Raw genomic sequence first — 12,296 nt, forward strand, 5'->3', positions numbered from 1 at the left:
AGTATCTCTTACTTTTCAACACAGCCCTTTAGTATGGCCATGCAATTGGTCCACCGATTCTCCTGTGCTTTGATCCCTGCAAAAAAAAAATGAAGAAACGGGAACTTTGGTCCTCTGCAAAGCGGGTCGCGGCATCGATGATATCATCTTCATAGGAAACATGGACGCGAGAGAGTTCTTTTTTCATATGAAAAGATGAAAGTGCGATGGTGGGAGATCTGGCCCTGATGCTTAATCACAGAAACTTGTGATAGTGAGTTGAATCCACCCTTATGGCGGCGCGGGGCGAGGGCGCATTGTCCTGTTGAAAGTTGACCCCCTTCGAAGCAAAGCGCGTCGCCTGGCTCTCCCTCACGGGTGAACTATGAGGACAACATAACATTTTATAGTCGAAGACCGCCTTCTTTGCAGGAAATCCACGAGCAGCATATGTCCTCCTGAGACCCCTTGTACGTTATATTTAGGGTCCTAGTTTTTGGGCGGATAAAAATGGGGTGGTATTTTTGAAAAGGGACATTGGGGCAAATCGGGGGTTTTATTGTCTGGCAGTCCAAAGCTTGATTTTGTTTATAGTAACATTTACAAAAGATTAATACAGGAAATGGCCTCCTTTTGGACACAAACGTCCTATTTAAACGAGCGAAATCACGCACAGAAACATGTAATGACGAAGAGAGCTGCTCGCAAATCACGTGACGAACTCCTTGGCAGGCATTATTAATACATTAAAAAACTACATTATCAAAAACAGTAAATAGAGACGTGTTTGGCTATCCATTCTTAAATCTCTGTGCTTTTTTAAACAAAGTACAAATAGCAGTGCACACGGGCATGCTTCACAGGAGGTGTGATGTTTTCCTTATCTTTGGAGAACCTTGTTGACATTATCATATGCATTGTGAGCATTGATGCCGGGCATTCTAGGCCTGTCGGGCCTTTCGTTCTTTTCTGTTGTCCCGTTTTATGGGTTCCGATATACGCTTTCGCAACAAAATTAATGGAATACTAACTAGCCGAATCAGCCACTTTGAACATAACATAATTGGTCAAACGTCCTCTCAACGTAACAGCTATACCGTTCGTAGTACAGAGCAAAGTCACAGATGCGTTCGCTTCCTATAGCACATTACTGCTGTTTACATGCACGTGACGTGCCGGAAATGTGTTGGAATGCGCAATCGTTGTACTTGTGTAAACGCGGCTTTATTAAAAATCACCGCCCAAGCAATCCGTACAGATGGTTAATCAGCGAAGCTGAAACGTGCGACCCCGGTGCTTATCACTGGGTTAATCTCGATGGTTCATTAAACGACGGCTTGGTAGGCTACCGGATCCTCGCTGCGCAGTTTCTGCTTGCTCTCGGCTGCACGAGCCTGTTTTTGTGCCCGGAGTGCAGCATCGGCACGGCGTAGACGAGCTCGTTCCTGGTTCTGCTCGCGGCGTTGCTGATCAAAAGCTGCCTACTCTTAAGGAGTACGTATGACGTGTGGCCAACCTATATTGGAGCTAGAGAGAAACTGCTGCGCGCGCGCTTGACTGCGACGGAGAGCAACGACGTCACTACTGGCGCAGCTTATTCAACACCACCTAGATAGCACAAGGCCTTTTCCCTCCGATCCATGACGTCATGTTACCTGGTGCGACTGCCGTAGAATCTAATGGAGATGTTCCCGAATAGGCAGCAGTGATTTTGACGTCACCGCTGTCATCACGCTAGCCTTGTCAATGGAAATTTTGGAACAAGTAGCGTGACGTCATAGATCGGAGTAAACAGGCCTTGTGCTATCTAGTGGTGTTCGCTAATCGCGCGCCTCACTTTCTCTCTCTCTCTATCCTTTTTTTTGCGCATGCGCACGAGGTTGCGCAAGAAAAGTTTTCGGTGTTCAGGCGACCGACAGACGGACGGATGGACGGACGGACGAATCGGCTAACCATATACAGCTTCGTTGTAAAAAACAAGCAACAAGCTTTCGTTGTGTCAAGGCGGGCAGTCGCCCAATATGATATTTTTATGTATGCCAATTTTCGCTTGAGTGTGAAGTAAAAACGATGCTGTACCATATTTATTCAGGTTATTTTACTGTAGGGCTAGTTGGTACATTATGTTTTGAGACAAAAACCGTGCAAAAAAAAAAAAAAAACGAGCGGGACAAGAAAGAGACAACCACAGCGTTTTGTGGTTCTCTCTCTCTCTCTTGTCCGGCTTATTGCGCGGTTCTTGTCCTAAAACACTATATTCTTATATTAACAATATGATATATCGTGACAACTTGCTCACGAATGGTGGGCAGCGTTCATTAGTCTTTTGACACCTGCATTTATTATTAACGTTTACGAAAGGGCAAAGTTGGGGAGAAATCGGATTTAATTCGATTTTCATTAATCTTGTTCGGGGTGCAGAAATCTGGAATTATAAGTTTTTACTCGAAAGCGAAGGACCCGAATTACGTATAATTGCACGTCGCTTTCAATCCTTTTCAAAGTATTCATCCCGTATATGAAATCAGATGCCTGCAGAACTGTATGTACAGATGTGACTTAGGCACATGTTTGCCTTCAGCGCTCGAGAATATTTACAGATTTTATTTAGACCGCTGTGGTCTTCGCAGTTGACGAAACGCACCCTTGAAGTGCGTCTTGAATACCGTGCGATGGTAGGAAAAATCAGGATGGAGCATCAACAAGGGGGCCGACTCGCCACACGATGTTACTAAATCAGCTTTTACCATAACAAACATCAGACGGTTTCTTTGGCCTCATACACGGAGATACGTTCGCAACGTACCAGTGGATAATAAGAACCGACCTGAAAAAACTATACTATGTCCTGGAGCCTTCTTCGGGCTGGCACCGGCTGTCCTTCCGCAACGTGGGTAGTTTTCTATGCTCTTCCGTCCATCCTTAAATGAAGTACCCACTTTTTTACTGCGCTATAGGTGAGGGCTTCCTCTTCCAGCGTCTTCACAATGTCACGAACCGTAGTTAGTCTTTTCCTGGATAAAAATTCAAGCATTCCCAATACTTTGAAGTTCACCGTCTTGGTTTGACTATGCCCATCGCCACAATCTCCCAGCGGTCGCCACGATGAACATGTCGACAGAGCATGCGCTAGTCCCCCTGATACGACTTCTGAAGAGCAATTCTGCCGCAAAAAGAGTTTTCCGTGTTAGGCCGAGGACTTATGTGACAGTCTTCCGCGGTAAAATATGAATCCACGCGTTGGGCCATTCTGGCCAAGACAAGGCGAATAAAAAATGTTGCGGTCGTTCTATAATTTAGTTTGCCGCCGTTACTGTTTGCGCATGCAACAGGCACAACTGCGTCCCTCTGGTGCTTATTCGGCGCTTTGCCGTACAAACTCTGGCTTCGAACGGGGTTCGTTAAGAGACGTGTCCAAGGGAAATATTTGCTAAGCTCTGCAGAACGAAACTTTAACGCTGCCTCATATTGCCCAGAAAGCGAGCTACCAAGGGTTTGCGCGTGTGGAATTCTCCGGCGCGTGCGTATGTGTGCCCCGGAACGATAATGTGCCGCCACTTCTGTTTTTGCGGGGTGAGGGCGACGCTTCGTGCGTGCCAAGGAACTTGGTTCCCCGTCCGCGCCGCGCTCCCGAGGCCGAGGGCAGCGCACCCCCCGCTAGCCTCTTCGCGGCGACGGATGTTGCGTCTCAGAGGTCGAGTTGTTTGCACAGCTGTCGCAAGGAGCAGCCGGCTTTCCGGGCGTGCGCGTCTCTCTAACTCGGTTTCCTCCGACAAACTCAGCTACGCTGTTTCTTTAAAAGCGTTCAGTGCTGCCTTAAACTACATGAGTGGTGCGGCGGGCCTCTCACGCGCACACATACGCGAAACATTCGGTTCGTGTCTTGGACATTGCAATACAGTTGGCTGCCGTCTTTTGACTATAGCGCACGCACGCCGACCAGTCGCGAACAGTCTTTGCGTGCGAACAGCTTCTTGAATTCAGCTTCTGGTTGGCTGACATCAGCTTCGGCTTTTGCACTCTTTCACAATATTTGCGAGACAGCGCCCGTGCAACCGTATGCTGGCTGCGCGGTGCGCTCGACCACATAGCGAATGCGTGTGGCGGCGTGGCTTACCTCCGGAACGGTGAAAATTTCGTCCGTAGCCACCGCCCTTAGGCCCACAATGCTTCATTATGCGCGCAGGATTTTAAAGGACGACTTAATTAGAAACCGTTGCCGGTAGCTGGCCGCCTTTCCGCATTTCTTCATTTCTCCCTTTCTCCACGGAGACTTAATACACACGGTAGGAGGAGTAAAAGGGGCTGGTTGAGGAGCTTACACAGAGCTTTGTACCGCCTTCGGGTGCCGCCCCCCCCTCTTTGTTCCCGATGTTCGACACAGTCTCTGGCTGCCTCACAGTGGCGCCTGAACGATTTCTCGCTGATTTTGAAAAACCTTTGTACCTTATAGTGCAGGAAAGGCTTGCTTGAGGCAGCTTGTTCGGTGAGGAGAAGGCGAAGAACACACTCGGGTATTCGATATATCTTGAATGTTTCTCTTTTTCTCGATGCGGCTTGCTTGTCGGTGCGAAATATGACTGCTCCCTGTTACCATTGCATATAAAGGACCGTAAAGATGAGATTATATATATATGTGTGTGTGTGAAGGGGGGGGGGGGCAAAGGAAATCGGCAGTCTAAACAATCGCGAAACCTTCCCGCTGGTTTACAGGCACGTTTTATTTTAATGAAAGTCATTGTTAATGCACAGGCAAACCATTCATGAAAGCCAATGTTGTTGCGCTTCACTCTTTATAGTCCTTGTTCAGAGACATCTAATGGTAAACAGCCGACATGAATTTGTGGACGGCGAGAAATCGTGGCGTCATTTTCCAATTCTCGACGCTTTCACCTCTCAACGCCACTCAGACGATTGTGCGGGAAGTGCGTACTGTTTTGCTCCGATATTTGCTTACTCGAACAGCCACTGGCCTCCGTGTCATGCACGCTCGAGTACGTCCGCAGCAACTCGCGGCAGCCATGCACTGTGTGTACATTCAAGCAGAGATAAGGGGTGGCGATTGGGTTCGGCAGTAGCAGGGCACATTTCATGAGACGCTGTGCCATTTCGGTAGTATACACCTACATTGTTTACTGGATAATCAGCGCGACACACTCTTGTTTTCAATAATATTAAGAAGTGTTCTAGAAGAGTTGATTGTTGGGCCAGTTGGGCTTTCCATAATTGAACTAGTAACTTAGCGCAATAAAAACCACATAGACAAGAAAGGTGTCCACCTTTCTTGTCTCTGTGGTTTTTATTGCGCTAGGTTACTAGTTCAATTAAGATGAAGATAATGAGAATTCGCTCGCACTTCACTAACATGCGCTTAACTTGCCGGAATAATGTCTTTAATTAGCGCCGTTTAAGAATGTTAACGTTCGTCAGTAAAACTGCAATTTTGTCGTAGTACAATAGCTAGCAACTTGTCAGAAATAAATCAAATTGCGAGACACCTGCTTAAGAAGTATGCGATCTGTTTCGGGTTCTTCCTTTAGCGCAGGCGCCATTACTGGTTACTTGGCTTTCCTGCAACAGACGTCGCCTACGCGGCCGCTTCTCTGCTTTGCGCTCGAGGTCTCGGACAGTTACAGCTGCGTGATTAAGGCAACTTACGGACTGTAGGGCGCGAGAGACGCGTAACAAAGACAACTAGGGGGTCGCATACGGACATATAGTAAACACCATGAACGAAAGGCGAAGGAAAAAAAAATACTCATCTGGGATTGTATTCTGGGGCGATCACTTTCGCGAGATTTCGCGTGACTAGCGCGCTGGCTTGACAGTGCTAGGAACGCGGCCGCCTGCAGACGCCTACGCGCCCGGCGCTCACGCGAAATCTCGTGAAAGCGATAGCATCTTCGGATGTAACTGCCCGAGAATAATTCCCTGTTTTACACTGTAAATTAAAAGAAAGTAAAAGAAAAATGAAGTGGGCGTGTGTTGCGAAAAGTAACTGACTTCTGCACTAAAGTGCAAATCCGTAACTCCATAGATTCGGCGCACTAGATATTTTACGTCTACTGCTAGAAAGCCCCTCTGCCGCATCTAACACATCGAGTGGTGGACGCACGAACTGCAATAACGATGCGTGGTCCGTTTTCGAGAAAACATGTATTTCCTTACTTTTCGTAAATCCTCACGCAGATGATTGTTAATCTTCTGAGGATTACATAATCCACCGCAACTGCTCGCAATTGACGCCAAAGGAGTGGCGCCAACTGAAACATCGAGACCCAAACTTATTTACACGTTGAGAGCGAAACGTCAGTGCAATTTTTTTTTTTTTTTTATTTTGACGCGCCTACGAACCCGACCTTGTTCGCGCATTCTACAAGCCTGTCCACGATGGCGCGAATATGCCAACGAAAAATTACAATGAGCCCTATTCGCCCTCAGGAAAGGGCGAATAGGGCTGCTGCAGGGCTCCTCTGCTTATGTGACGCGCTGGATCGGTCGCATAGCCCCCTCCCTCATGTATACGATGCTGCGAGCGGCATGTAGGGCGCGCGGTCTTTCAGACGGGCGTCGGCCGTTCTCTGCTAGTCGCAACGCGCGCGTTTTGTACGCGGTCCTCGATTCTGCTTGTCATGATTCATTTAGAGAGGGTCGCGCTCGCTGCATACATCGCGCGCGGCTGACAAATGCCGCCCTGCGGAACCGCCGCCATTAAGTCGTCTCCCTGCGCTGACGCCCGGCTATAGAGAATTCCAAAGAACCGCTGCATGCCACCGGTTGGGCGGCTATGCAATCTAGGCGGCCCGGACGCCTGACGACAGCCGTTCGGAGAAAGCCGGCTCGGATGACTGCACATTCGCTGCGGCTATTGTCAGCCTCGATCAGCGGTAAAAACATATCTTGCCCAGACAGCCACGCGTCTAATCTGAATCTACCCGCCGTGGTTGCTCAGAGGCTATGGTGTTAGCCCGCTGAGCACGAGGTCGCGGGATCGAATCCCGGCCACGGCGGCCGCATTTCGATGGGGGCGAAATGCGAAAACGCCCGTATACTTAGATTTAAGTGCACGTTAAAGAACTCCAGGTGGTCGAAATTTCCGGAGTCCTCCACAACGGCATGCCTTATAATCAGAAAGTGGTTTTGGCACGTAATTTAAAAAATTCTGAATCGGCCAGCAATAGGCGCGCTTGCATATTCTTTCGTGGCGCAGCTTGCGTGTCATCACCGCCTGTCATTGAATTTATGTTCACTACAATATGTGATCAAATGAGTGACGACGTTCCTGTCGGTTTAAGTGTATTTTTAAGTATTTCACTGTGAAAACCTCGCGTGGCGTTATGGCTGATTAGCGAGCCTCGCAGTCTTGGTTGTTTTGAATGGTGTCTGTATGTTTTAGTTGCATTCAGTGTTTAATTCATTGCTTGATGTTTTTTTTTCTGTTCCTTCTTTCTCTTTTTCCCTTCTGTTTCTGTCGCGGGACTCCTCCCCCATGGCCCCACCCCCTTTTCTGTTCACTTTTCCCCATCCTCCCCGCACGCCCTGGCAACCCTGTGCACCCGCCGTGGCCTGCTGGCGATTGTGGATCGAACGAACCGTGGACGAACTATTGACATCGGTTGAATGTGGTCGCGTCTTCTTGATTTATACTTTCTTCACATCTCGCGGCCTCCACAATGATGGTCTGTGTGCTTTTCTATCCTCACCTTGCTTGCAATTGCTTTTATTATTTTCCCCCGTGTTTACAAAAAATGTTGATAACCATACAAACAAATTACATTGTTCAACCCCTGCTTTGATTCGTGCGGATGTTTGTGACCCCTAACAATAATATTAACCGAACACATGTGGTTCCGCATTATCGATGACGTCTCGTGGTTGACGCGGGACCATGAAAACCTTTCGTGCGCTGCCTTACAAACACATGCATTCAATAACTGCTTCGGTTAATTTTGTGCGTGCGTATGTTTCGGACCAAAATCTGTCTTTAACTACCATTACTCTGTTTTTCTTCGTATATGGCAACATGAACTCAATGCCTGGTCGCCTCGTTTCGGCGATGCGCTGGCCTTTTCTGGCACCCGTTCTTCGCTGTTGGCGTTTCCTGTGCTGTCCGCCAACGGTCGTCATCGCCACGGGCGGGCACGGACATTGGTGTCAATGGCCGTACCACGGCTTTACGTACTGGTTCGTTATGATGGACGTCTGCCGTGGCTAAAATTCACCGATGGTTGGGGTCGGCGCCTGCTCACGACAAACGGCGGTGTGGGACAGGGACTACCTCAAGCCGTTTCTAGCGTTTTTCCTACGGCTTATGTTTGAAAGCGGTGGCCTGACCTACAGCTTCAAGGGCAAGCTGGCCTCGCAGAAGGAGGCGCCCGTGCTCGTTGTGGGGCCGCACTCCTCCCTTCTGGATGGCGTAGTCGTGCTTCTGTTGGGAGGACTCACGCCCGTCGCCAAAGCTGGCTCCGAGGACGTGCCCATCTTCGGAAGTAAGCGCCCTCCTTTTTGACCGCCGCATGGCTCGCGCAGTGGACGACTTTGACGCGACCCTTCGGTCCCGTGTGGAACGTGCCTGCCATGGTGGCAGTCGTCAAAGCCACTGTTGCGTGTGTCATGGGAAGCTGTCGGGAGGTGCTTAACATAACAAAGCAAGGTCACTTCAAGAGTGAAGAGCCGATGTAGCGACCAAGTCCGAGCTGGTTCCGTCGATGCAGTGTTCTGTCTGTCGTATTGTACCGTACTATATAGGCTATTTGACTGCTTGCGCGAGGCGCCTTTTACGTAAGGTTGGAGTGTTTTGACATGACGTGCTACGGCGCTGGCAAGATGCAGGTGCAACGGGATGCGTGCGCACGTGGTTGCTGTTTGTGGCGTTGGTTCGCTGCTCGTTCGCCTCTTCGCTGCCTGCACAAGAACGGAAACGGAAGTACTGTACTTATAGTTAAGCTACAATAACTTGAAACAGCAGCAGTTGATAGACGGACGGACGGAAATAAATATAATAGGAGGGGTACTCCTCTGTCGTGTAACAAAGTGAAAGCTGGTTTTTGTGTTGGAGTCGTGAAGTAAATGGAAAGGCGCGCTGTCATTTCACTTTGCGACAAAGAGGCTATTAAAAATGTTCGTGGACTAAGCAAACGGCGTGGGACGGCAAGAACACATAATACATGAAGGTGTTGGGCTGATGGAGGGTAAGTAATGATGGACAGTTTATTTTCATTTAGAAAGTGTGATAGCCGCGTCTTCGTATACGCAGCACAACTGCCAAAATATTCCCATGTGGCATTCGCGTTTGTGTTTTATCTGTCCGCGATATGTCGAACAACGCAGCTATATACCTTGACACCGCTCCATTTCGTTTGCCTGTGGGCGTCTGTACAAAGCGGACACCGATGGAAACCGATGTAGAACGTCCGTTTACTATAGGCGGCGGCCATCCGTGGTCCTGCGTGTCTGCCTGGCACCAGCCTCCGGCTCGGGCGGCCCAAGGATCCGAGCGAGCGAAGACGAGGAGCAGCGTGTGATTCTGGTTTCACCACTGCCTAGTTTGCGCGTTGGCCGTAGTATTGATCACAGGAACGCGGTGTGAAAGCAGAAAGGAAGGTTATCGGAAAGGGGTTCCCATGAGGAGTGCTGTAGTGGGAGAACTGTCTGAGTGATAAATTAGCTCGACCACCGAGAGACCGAGACCAACCTGCACCGAACGCTACGCGACTTGCGCCAAGTTCTCTCTTCACTGGCTATTTCACAGGAACCCCGAATTCCTTCGACGCAGCTCGGTAACGGTAGCATTTGTGCGACCCTTGGAGCATCGGCTCTCCGTATTACGACCTGTGAAATGAACTGCTGCTCATACCGACGCTTAGATCTTCTCCCTCGCTATCTGGCAGGGAGAATGCCGCGCCCGCGTATCATTGTTCGCTTTTGGCACAATGTCCATTTGACTAAGAAAAAAAAAAATCGTGTCACTGCGTGATGCGGGCGCGTATGTGCAGGTGCGGTTGCTCTCTCACACACAACGCATAGAAAGGTGCGCGCCCTTATGTAACTGGGAAAGTCTTTATGAACTCAGAGTACAAATGAATCGACGCATTTCTCTGCGCATTGTCCGTTTAGCATGCCACGGTAATGCTTGCCGGTTTCTGTTTTCGTCACGTTTTACCTTCTCTTGTCTTAACTTTTGCTCTGCCACAGTGCTTTTTCTTTGTTTTTCTGGGTTGCTGGCTTGCGCAGTTTTTACATAGGTGTCTTGGTGTGTAACTTGTGAAGCACGCGTATCACTAATGTGTAACTGGTGCAGGAGTCGCATGGGTGTCTGGTGCATGCAGCGTCGATTTCTGAGTTATTGCGAATTACCTTTCTTTTATTAATAACTGCCGTTGCCTCTGCTGCTGTGCCAGTGGTGTCTGATCACGTTTGTGAAGTTATTTTTCAGCGGCATTGCGTTACGTCCTGCACGCATCAGGGATCGCGCGAGCGCATTTCCTGTTCTTGACATCCAGGGACCTCTATACATTTTAAATTCTTTAGCTGCAACTGCACAGATAAATCACCACCACAAAATGGGGCTGTAGTGTAATACAAGGGCTGTAGTGTGACAGCATTGTTATGCAAGCTGCAAAATGCGAAAGAAAAAAAAAAGATGGGAAAGGAGCTGGAGATTAATTATATATTGAACGTAAATGTTCCATCACGTAGTGCCAGATTCTTCTGCTTCCACGTTGACCAGCAGAAGATCTTTTGTTACATTTTCAACCCCGTAAGCTTGACGCCACATACCAATAAAGAAAGCAAAAGCCAACATTGTAGTTGTCTTCATTAGCAGAGGTTACAGTTTCAGCGTAAACTTCATCACGCCTGTACGCGTCTTTGCTCCTTCCACCTAAACGGGGAAGGTTCAAGCTGCAGTGGTATACTTGTTTAAAGAGATCTTTGCTCCGTGCAAAGAGACAGGCCGAAGAAAACAGACGCCATCGTAGCTTTCTTTTTTTTTTTTTTTTTCAGTAGCGTTTCTTCCTCCTCCTCCCCTTGCTCTTCATTAATAAAGGGTCCCTCACCAGGCCACATAGCAAATTTTGGTTATACATTAGAAGTTGTTACGTGCCCTCTTTGGAGCGTTCTAACGAGAAAAAAAAAAAGAATATCAAGTTTCAGTGCCGCGAACCCATGATTTCAGGAAGCGAGCATCACCGCCAACAAGGACACTCTCTCCACTTGCCCCGTCTAGCCTCCCCAAGCGGAATTGCTTCCCTGCGCTCTCCCATTTTATGGTGCTAGCCACCATGCCCATACCGGAGCTGGATGATTGCGTGACCCATACCTCACGGGCCCCGCCTTCTTCTTCTCCGTTTTCTTTCTTTCTTTCTTTTTTTTTTTTTCGCTCTATCGCTCCGCGGCGCACTTCCGTTGGCGGTCGCGCTCTAGCTTTTGCGTTTGTCTCGTTTAACGCAGCGCACCATTTTGCGCGCTGTGCACGAGAACACCTGACTAGCGGTATAAGTCAGAGCTATACGAACACTGAGGCAGACGCAAGCGGATCACGGGACATGATCGCGCGCTGAAACACGGTAGTTTCGCTCTCGGGGCGCGCGACTGCACGACGTGGGAACAAGCAGACGAAACGGAAGTACATCTCTCTTGCCGTGGTACGAAGTTAAACACGCAGACATTCGGTTTGTGTGTTTTATTATTTCCCTAAACTTTAATTCGTCTATTAAAGCAACAAACTACACAAATAACAGATGTTGCCTTCAATAATTCTCCAAGTGTCACGGGTCACTATGAGCGACGTCACAGCATTACATGTACGTAGGCACACTTGCTGATGTACGTCATCCCCCCCCCCCCCCCCCGTCTTGGAGCATGACACCCGTGAGGAGAAGGGCAAACGGCGTTTAGTTCGACATTTGGCGCGTAGCGATGTAATTCTTAGCAGACATGATCGTGAGCGCGCATTGTATGCAATGCGCTAGTCAGCTCAAAAGGGCCAAACCTGGTGAGGGGCTCTTTAAGTCAACAAGCCGCCTCGTCGCTTATCGCATAGCGGGTGCCACACCTCTTCCCACCGGGTCGTCTCGCAATATTTATGCTTCCAAATGCATCTCTTCAGTTTCATTGGAGTTGCCCGCAATGTGTGCAGCCATACCAGTCAGAAACGAGTTCCAACGTGGGGTAAGGAGCCACACACGCGAGTACCCCACGGGTCGGAGAGGTCTGGCGCCTGTTACGGCGCTATAGCCTGCAGGCGGCGCATTTGCGTGTCTTGTGTGCTTGTGTGTGTACATGGTGTGTCCGCCTGTCTCTCTTTTCCTTGGTGT

At 49.0% G+C, this 12,296-nt stretch overlaps 1 protein-coding gene across 3 annotated transcripts in view; it reads left to right on the top strand.

Annotated features, from left to right (window-relative positions):
• The window catches only part of LPCAT (lysophosphatidylcholine acyltransferase), a 194,751-nt gene that overhangs the window by 103,977 nt on the left and 78,478 nt on the right, over nucleotides 1-12,296 (top strand). The window contains exon 4 of one of the 3 annotated variants that reach the window (XM_075702890.1): nucleotides 8,251-8,468. The exons of the other annotated variants lie outside the window; for them this stretch is intronic. Coding sequence (XP_075559005.1) covers nucleotides 8,251-8,468 — 218 coding nt within the window. The remainder of the gene's footprint in view (nucleotides 1-8,250; nucleotides 8,469-12,296) is intronic. 3 annotated transcript variants of the gene reach the window in all.

The sequence above is a fragment of the Dermacentor variabilis genome, chromosome 1, assembly GCF_050947875.1.
Source record: "Dermacentor variabilis isolate Ectoservices chromosome 1, ASM5094787v1, whole genome shotgun sequence".
In the NCBI taxonomy this organism is placed as follows: Eukaryota; Metazoa; Arthropoda; class Arachnida; order Ixodida; family Ixodidae; genus Dermacentor; species Dermacentor variabilis.